General features: G+C 42.6%; 1 protein-coding gene across 1 annotated transcript; it reads right to left on the bottom strand.

Annotated features, from left to right (window-relative positions):
- Nucleotides 1-293: 293 nt before the first annotated feature.
- dhfr (dihydrofolate reductase) lies at nt 294-9,799 on the bottom strand. Its single transcript, NM_001141901.1, is given in 6 exon segments — nt 294-478; nt 3,549-3,664; nt 4,541-4,667; nt 6,235-6,340; nt 9,116-9,165; nt 9,590-9,799. Coding segments are annotated over 6 exon segments (573 nt in total). The 5' UTR covers nt 9,682-9,799; the 3' UTR covers nt 294-396.
- Nucleotides 9,800-10,023: the final 224 nt, after the last annotated feature.

Raw genomic sequence — 10,023 nt, 5'->3', positions numbered from 1 at the left:
CATGTCTCAGGCTGCATCCCAAACAGCACTCTATTCTCTACGTAGTGCACACTACCTATGACCAGGGCCCATTGACGCAGTCAAGAGTGGAACAATCTACCTTAGAAACCACTGTTTTTAATGGGTTTGTGCGAGAAATCTAAATAAAATGTTTCAATGTTTGTAAAGTCTGTTTCTGTGAAAAAAATATCCAAGGAAATAAAATATAACCAAAAAAGAAAGGAATAGGAGAAAGAAAAAACACAAAACAACCAGGTTTCTTTTCGGTGAAAATATCACAATTAACTTGTAATGGAATTAAAGACATTTTATTAATTACATTTGAGTGACAACAATGAGCAGCGAGAAAATATTTACATGACAACCACAGGATGTTTTCCTGGGTGTGTTTATAGCTCATTGGTCGATGCTTTCGTAGACTTCAAATCTGTACTGTAGCCCCGCCTCCTCCTGTAAATCTTGTGGGACTCCTGGGAACCTGAGAGAGAGGAGGAGAGAGAGAGAGAGAGGAGAGGAGAGAAAGAGAGAGAGACCGAGAGAAACACAACCACTCAAATCTATCCTCCAGCTCCACTCAACCACACAACAACAAGGACCATGATTTCGGCTCTTCACTGAAACCAGGTTGGCCGTTTTCAATTCTTTAGGGCCATCGTAAACTTGGTCAAGATGGTACTTTACACCATAACGACACCATCTTGTGGGTTTGTCTCCGTTAAATTTGTCTTAGATAACATTCATGAGAAGAGAGTGGACCCCACGAAGACAAAAACATTTATCATTGAGTTGAGATACGGTTTAATCTGATCTCCATGGTTTAATCTGATCTCCATGGCTTAATCTGATCTCCATGGCTTAATCTGATCTCCATGGTTTAATCTGATCTCCATGGTTTAATCTGATCTCCATGGTTTATCTGATCTCCATGTTTAATCTGTCTCCTGGCTTAATCTGATCTCCATGGCTTAATCTGATCTCCATGGCTTAATCTGATCTCCATGGTTTAATCTGATCTCCATGGCTTAATCTGATCTCCATGGCTTAATCTGATCTCCATGGTTTAATCTGATCTCCATGGTTTAATCTGATCTCCATGGTTTAATCTGATCTCCATGGTTTAATCTGATCTCCATGGCTTAATCTGATCTCCATGGTTTAATCTGATCTCCATGGTTTAATCTGATCTCCATGGCTTAATCTGATCTCCATGGCTTAATCTGATCCTAAATCGCCATGATGACAGACAGACATCAACAAACAGAGGATAAACCCAGAGGCACCAGTCTGGTAGAAAACTTGTCTCACTCCCACGTCTCGTTGTGTGCAATCTGACACACACACACACACACACACACACACACACACACACACACACACACACACACACGCTTGGCAGGCATCAGTGTGACCACTAACATGACAGCGATGTCAGAGAAATGTATTGTTAGGAGGATACAGACAGGTAGAACACACGGAACGTCTCAGTAAAAGGTGACAGGTAGAACACACGGAACGTCTCAGTAAAAGGTGACAGGTAGAACACACGGAACGTCTCAGTAAAAGGTGACAGGTAGAACACACGGAACGTCTCAGTAAAAGGTGACAGGTAGAACACACGGAACGTCTCAGTAAAAGGTGACAGGTAGAACACACGGAACGTCTCAGTAAAAGGTGACAGGTAGAACATTCAGTAAGGTGACATCACCATGAGTACACTCTCTCTCTCTCTCTCTCTCTCTCTGTTCAGGGACGAGCTAGTTAATAACCAAAACAAATGATTCTAATCATAAGGGATGTGTTTGATGTTTTACCTTTGAAAAGCAGCCTGGATGTCTGTTGTTGTGGCAACACATTTTGTTTTGTCTGTTATAAAAACCTCAGAACGTGACTTGAACTGAGCCTATTCACTGCAAATGCACATTAGCATAACCCCCTCCTTTTAAGAAAGATCTTACATTTTTAAGATCTTAAAACACCTTTTTAACTGTGTTTTTACTTAGGGTTTTGTAGACTCGACCCTAAATGATGTGCTCTCTAACACCTGGAGCTGCATGGCAAATGGTCCGGGAACCAAGAACCCAAGTCCAGTGTGTCATTCCCCCTCTGAAGGGCCAACATGCACTGTCCCTCTCTGTTACAGTAGATCAAATCAAATGTTATTGGTCACATACACATGGTTAGCAGATGTTAATGCGAGTGTAGCGAAATGCTTGTGCTTCTAGTTCCGACCGTGCAGTAATATCTAACAAGTAATCTAACAATTTCACAACAACTACCTTATACACACAAATGTAAAGTGATGAATAAGAATATGTACATATAAATATATGGATGAGCGATGGCCGAACGGCATAGGCAGGATGCAATAGATGGTATAGAATACAGTATATACATATGAGATGAGTAATGTAGACATTATTAAAGTGGCGTTATTTAAAGTGACCAGTGATACCTCTATTAAATCCATTTATTAAATGTATTAAAGTAGCCAGTGATTTGAGTCTGTATGTAGGCAGCAGCCTCTCTGTGTCAGTGATGGCTGTTTAACAGTCTGATGGCCTTGAGATAGAAGCTGTTTTTCAGTCTCTCGGTCCCAGCTTTGATGCACCTGTACTGACCTCGCCTTCTGGATGATAGTGGGGTGAACAGGCAGTGGCTCAGGTGGTTGTTGTCCTTGATGATATTTTTGACCAGAGAATCTTGTTTTTCATGGTCTGAGAGTCCTTCAGATGCCTTTTGGTAAATTCCAAGCGGGCTGTCATGTGCTTTTTACTGATGAGTGGCTTCCGTCTGGCCACTCTACCATAAAGGCCTGATTGGTGGATCGCTGCAGAGATGGTTGTCCTTCTGGAAGGTTCTCCTATCTCCATAGAGGACTCTGGAGCTCTGTCAGAGTGACCATTGGGTTCTTGGTCACCTCCCTGACCAAGGCCCTTCTCCCCCGATTGGTCAGTTTGGCCGGCTCTGGGAAGAGTTCCAAACTTCTTCCATTTAAGAATGATGGAGGCCACTGTGTTCTTGGGGACCTTCAATGCTGCAGAAATGTTTTGGTACCCTTCCCCAGATCTGTGCCTCGACACAATCCTGTCTCAGAGCTCTACGGACAATTCCTTCGACCTCATGGCTTGGTTTTTGCTCTGACATGCACTGTCAACTGTGGGACCCTATATAGACAGGTGTGCACCTTTCCAAATCACGTCCAATCAATTGAATTTACAACAGGTGGACTCTAATCAAGTTGTAGAAACATCTCAAGGATGATCAATGGAAACAGCATGCCCAATTTCGAGTCCATTAGCAAAGGGTCTGAACATTTATGAAATTAAGGTATCTGTTTTTTTTGGGGGGGGGTTATTTTGTATTAATTTGCAAACATTTCTAAAAACCTGTTTTCGCTTTGTCATTATGAGGTATTGTGTGTAGATTGATGAAGATTTTTAATTGAATCTATTTTCAGAATAAGACTGTAACGTAACAAAATGTGGAAAAAGGGAAGTGGTCTGAATACTTTCAGAATGTCTGTGTGTGTGCACGCGTGCGATACTCACTCTGGCAGTAGGCGGTATTGGTCTTGGTTGATTTCAGGCAGGAAGGTGTCACTCTTAAACTGCTGCAGGATCCGTGTCACAAACAACCTCCTGGTCCCCTGACTCTCCATCATCTCCTGGGAAACCAGACAACAAATAAACAACAAATAAATACACACAATGTATACGTTTGGGATTTAAAGACCGAGACTCACATTTGTCAATCATTTCAGAGTAGGAGTACTGATCTTAGATCAGTTTGCCCTTTAGAACATAATGAATCAGATTATTAAGGGGGGGAAGACCTGATCTAAGATCAGCACTCCAACTCTGAAACTCTTGACAAATAGACCCAAGATGTTATTTTCTACTAAAATGCCCCATTGTAGATCGACCCGGACAGTTTGTGTGTTCATAAGGTTATGTGGTTAAATGGAAAATAGTCAAGGTCTAAAGTCCCAAACTTAACATTTAAAGAGTTAACACTTTAGATGGAGATATGAGGTGGAGAGAGAGAGTGTGTGTGTGTGTGTGGAGAAGTGAAGAGACTTCAAGAGCGTGTGCTGTATTGTCAAAAGCATCCTTGAGCGATGAGGTCTCCATGACAACCTACCGAGGGAAAGAAAGGTATGAGGTGCGTGTGTGTATGGAGATTGAAACTTTTCTACTTTCAATTTCTTTCAGATTAGTGGACAAATAGCATAATTGAAAAGTGTCTCAGTGTTTTTTGACAGTGGAGAATGCACCAAGGTCGTCAATGAGGTCTTGCGTCACAAGTTTCTGAGGTAAAATACGTTTAGAACACTAAAGAAGTTCCCACTCTAGTAAACAGTTTCAAAGCGCCCACTCACTCAAAACCCATTTCTCTACAAGTCTGTCTTTATTACCACATCCCTCTACACAAGTTCCCATCTGGTGCAAGGCCATGCTCAGAGACTGTTGACCCATTCCAAATGGACCCTATCCAATCCTCCACATGAAGGACCAATGGCTAAGGCCTGTGTATTTCTTACCTTGTACAGAGAGCTGCCCCCGATCACCCAGACCTGGTCGGCCCGTTCTGCCATCTCAGCCATGTCCAGCAGGCAGAGTGCTGAGCGGAAGTCTGACGCCAGGTGGTGAGCCCCGGCTGGAGGCTTTCTGACATTACCACAACACGGGAGTAATGTCAGGGCAACACGGGAGTAATGTTAGGGCAACACGGGAGTAATGTTAGGGCAACACGGTAGTAATGTTAGGGCAACACGGTAGTAATGTTAAGGCAACACGGTAGTAATGTTAAGGCAACACGGTAGTAATGTCAGGGCAACACTGTAGTAATGTTAAGACAAAACTGTAGTAATGTTAGGGCAACACGGTAGTAATGTTAGGGCAACACGGTAGTAATGTTAAGGCAACACGGTAGTAATGTTAAGGCAACACGGTAGTAATGTCAGGGCAACACGGTAGTAATGTCAGGGCAACACGGGAGTAATGTCAGGGCAACACGGGAGTAATGTCAGGGCAACACGGGAGTAATGTCAGGGCAACACGGGAGTAATGTCAGGGCAACACGGGAGTAATGTTAAGACAACACGGTAGTAATGTTAGGGCAACACGGGAGTAATGTTAGGGCAACACGGGAGTAGTGTTAGGGCAACACGGTAGTTGTGTTAAGACACCACGGTAGTAATGTTAGGGCAACACGGGAGTAATGTTAAGGCAACACGGTAGTAATGTTAGGGCAACACGGTAGTAATGTTAGGGCAACACGGTAGTTGTGTTAAGACAACACGGTAGTAATCTTAAGACAACACGGTAGTAATGTTAAGACAAAACTGTAGTAATGTTAGGGCAACACGGTAGTAATGTTAGGGCAACACGGTAGTAATGTTAAGGCAACACGGTAGTAATGTTAAGGCAACACGGTAGTAATGTCAGGGCAACACGGTAGTAATGTCAGGGCAACACGGGAGTAATGTCAGGGCAACACGGGAGTAATGTCAGGGCAACACGGGAGTAATGTCAGGGCAACACGGGAGTAATGTTAAGACAACACGGTAGTAATGTTAGGGCAACACGGGAGTAATGTCAGGGCAACACGGGAGTAATGTCAGGGCAACACGGGAGTAATGTCAGGGCAACACGGGAGTAATGTCAGGGCAACACGGGAGTAATGTCAGGGCAACACGGGAGTAATGTTAGGGCAACACGGGAGTAATGTCAGGGCAACACGGTAGTAATGTCAGGGCAACACGGGAGTAATGTCAGGGCAACACGGGAGTAAAGTTAGGGCAACACGGGAGTAATGTCAGGGCAACACGGGAGTAATGTTAGGACAACACGGTAGTAATGTTAAGGGCAACATGGAATTAATGTTAAGGGCAACACGGTAGTAATGTTAAGACAACACGGTAGTAATGTTAAGACAACACGGGAGTAATGTTAAGACAACACGGTAGTAATGCTAGGGCAACACGGTAGTAATGTCAGGGCAACACGTTAGTAATGTTAAGACAACATGGTAGTAACAATGTGTTTTGGTTCATAGTATTTAATGGCTTCAGTATTACATTGTCCCTTATGACACTAATAGACACACAGAGGAAGACAACCTTCCCTATACTATCCTCTTGCAGGTACAGATAACACAGGATGATGAACACATTGTATAGAAATGAGTAGCTGGTAAGTGACTGTCATTACAGATGTCCTCCATGCCTCTTACTTAAGTTCTCTGCTGAGAACGATGTTGATCCTGTTCTTGAGTGGCCGGTTCCGCTCTGGAATGGAGAACCACGTCTTCCGCCCCATGATGACAACATTCTGTTTACCTAACCAATCCCAGACAGAAATGACAACATTCTGTTAACCTAACCAATCCCAGACAGAAATGACAACATTCTGTTTATTTAACCAATCCCTGACAGAAATGACAACATTCTGTTTACCTAACCAATCCCAGACAGAAATGACAACATTCTGTTTACCTAACCAATCCCAGACAGAAATGACAACATTCTGTTAACCTAACCAATCCCAGTCAGAGAAGATGACAACATTCTGTTAACCTAACCAATCCCAGACAGAGAAGATGACAACATTCTGTTTATTTAACCAATCCCAGTCAGAGAACATGACAACATTCTGTTTATTTAACCAATCCCAGACAGAGAAGATGACAACATTCTGTTTATTTAACCAATCCCAGTCAGAGAAGATGACAACATTCTGTTTATTTAACCAATCCCAGACAGACATGAGTTTCCCCTGGTCAAGAATAGCTCAGGGTCCTACACTGCCCTGAGACATGGCTGAGGCCTGCTATGGTGTCTATGGAGGCCACGTCTCAGGGCTAGGCCAGGCCTACAGTCTAGCACAGGACTGTTTGATTCCAGAACTGAAGGGCAAAAACACTTTTTGTTTTCATGCTCTCATTCTAATCTAGGACTGTTTCAGATCTAGGGAACCAGGTGGGTGAAATGAACTACCAGGTAGAAAGAACAGGACTGGAATATAGTGAGGAAAGTCATCCAGAAAAGGACAGGGGAATGACATTTGATGATGACAGAACATGTGATATAGGTGCTCAGCTCATGTGATGAGTGAGATGTTATATCAAGTTTGCAGACGACACTACAGCGGTAGGCTTGATTACCAACAACGACGAGACGGCCTACAGGGAGGAGGTGAGGGCCCTCGGAGTGTGGTGTCAGGAAAATAACCTCTCACTCAACGTCAACAAAACAAAGGAGATGATCGTGGACTTCAGGAAACAGCAGAGGGAGCAGCCCCCCTATCCACATCGACGGGACAGTAGTGGAGAAGGTGGAAAGTTTTAAGTTCCTCGGCGTACACATCACGGACAAACTGAAATGGTCCACCCACACAGACAGCGTGGTGAAGAAGGCGCAGCAGCGCCTCTTCAACCTCAGGAGGCTGAAGAAATGTGGCTTGTCACCAAAAACACTCACAAACTTTTAGATGCACAATCCTGTCGGGCTGTATCACCGCCTGGTACGGCAACTGCTCCTCCCACAACCGTAAGGCTCTCCAGAGGGTAGTGAGGTCTGCACAACGCATCACCGGGTGCAAACTACCTGCCCACCAGGACACCTACACCACCCGATGTCACAGGAAGGCCAAAAAGATCATCAAGGACAACAACCACCTGAGCCACTGCCTGTTCACCTCTGCTATCATCCAGAAGGCGAGGTCAGTACAGGTGCATCAAAGCTGGGACCGAGACACTGAAAAACAGCTTCTATCTCACGGCCACCAGACTGTTAAACAGCCATCACTAACACTGAGTGGCTGCTGCCAACATACTGACTCAAATCTCTAGCCACTTTAATAATTAAAAATTGGATGTAATAAATGTATCACTAGTCACTTTAAACAATGCCACTTTACATAATGTTTACATACCCTACATTACTCATCTCATATGTATATACTGTACTCTATACCATCTACTGCATCTTGCCTATGCCGTTCGGCCATCCATATATTTATATGTACATATTCTTAATCATTCTTTTACACTTGTGTGTTTAAGATAGTCGTTGTGAAATTGTTAGATTACTTGTTAGATATTACTGCATGGTCGGAACTAGAAGCACAAGCATTTCGCTACACTCGCATTAACATCTGCTAACCATGTGTATGTGACCAATAAAATTTGATTTGGTTTATATACTGTAGATGCTCCTGACTTTGGACTCAGTACTGTAAAAGCAGTGAGGGTATGTACCGGTGTATTCATTTGGACCACGAGTGTTTTTTATTTTTTTTATTAAAGAGCAACTCCACCACTTTTGAACCTAATTTTCATTATGATGAGCACAATACCAGTGTCTACATATGTGAAAACAGTGCATTTCTAAGTTTTGTAGACAATAAAGTAAAAAAGTTACACCGATTACATCATCAAAAACAATGACATTTTAAAAACAATGATTTTCAAACACTGAGATTCGCGGTGACGTGGGGAGAAAGAAAATACTCTCCCTTGGGCTAGAAACTCGTTGCAGGTTTTGAAAATCACAATTATTAAAAAACTTTTAATCCTACCCTGTGATGTCACAGAGAGGCATTTTTTTATGTTTTTTTTAACCACCGATCATGGAAACGGTTTGGTGCTGGAGATAATGAAGACGAGGTTAAAAAGTGGCGGAATTGCCCTTTAAAAATAATATTTACCAGATGATATTTCGTCTCATGATACTGTGCACATGGTGCTATACTGCCACCTAGTGGTCATTAATAATACCGTTTCATGTTTACAACTGTCACAGTGTTCACAACTGAACCAGCCAATGACTGTATCCGTGCGTGGAGTAAACTCATGTGATTTACACCTCATTGGTTAAAAAAATACAAATAATATGTAATAACCTGAACCAGCCCTTTACCCCCACCACACACCCAGCTATGACTCTACTGATAAAGCTACTGTATTGAGGAAAAAGTAACTTTTTATACCTGTGATATGTGGTAATCCTACCTAGCTACGGTATCTTAAGATGAATGGACTAACTGTAAATCGCTCTGGACAAGAACATCTGCTAAAATGAATAACATGTCAAATGTATGGAAACTCACTGTACCTTCCACTGAAGACGTCATTGTCATCTTCTGGAAATACTTAAATTCATTACTGTAAAAGAAGTCAACATCATTATTGTATGTGAGACAAGGAGGAAAAACAACAGTCCAGTAAGAATGTAGAGAAACTGTGAAGTCAATTTTATGGGTTAACTACAGAAATTATGACTTCCTGTTATATGCCATGATACTTGAGCCTTGTGCAAACCCTGGACTTTGGATCCCCAACGTTGTCATTCATTGCATTATCAGCAAGCTGACTTGCTAGATTTCTTGCTAGATTTCTGTACCACACATCAATAGACCAATATTTGCCATTTCAACAATGTTGTTAGCTTTCCATTCGTTGCCAGCTAGTTGAAACAGATATGATGTGTATATAGGCTATTGTTGTAGATGGCTTAGCTAGCTGTTGAAACTAAATGAATGAATGAGGCTAACGACGTTAGCTAGCTAGCTAGGCTAACGTTACTTACTTGAGTCTCTTCGGATGCCAAGGTAGATTCCCGTTATTTCCAATCCCCATATCAGGACAAACAGCCACAATGCAGTTCAGCACACGAGACATTTTAACTTGACGAAAAAGTGCAATGATGAAAAATGATTTTTAGCTCAACCAAAATGAAGATATACAGTGAAGATATACTAGGCAGCCAACTGTGGACTACTGTACAGTTCCCGCCAACAGAGATACGTATTTAACCGGATATGATAACGTGTGGTGTGGCCAAAGATTTTGTATAACTAAACCCAGATAGACCACAGCCTGTCGTTTCCAATGGGAACAAATGAGCCATAGTGGGCAGAACCAAGCACGGTTTAGCAAGATCCTATTGGCCTGTTCTAGCATATATCTGCATATTTCAGTTAGAGAACGCCTACTCCGTGAAGTGCGCGTGTGCAATAACTA

Source organism: Salmo salar, chromosome ssa15 (genome assembly GCF_905237065.1).
Source record: "Salmo salar chromosome ssa15, Ssal_v3.1, whole genome shotgun sequence".
In the NCBI taxonomy this organism is placed as follows: Eukaryota; Metazoa; Chordata; class Actinopteri; order Salmoniformes; family Salmonidae; genus Salmo; species Salmo salar.
This window is presented reverse-complemented; position numbering and strand designations above follow the sequence as displayed.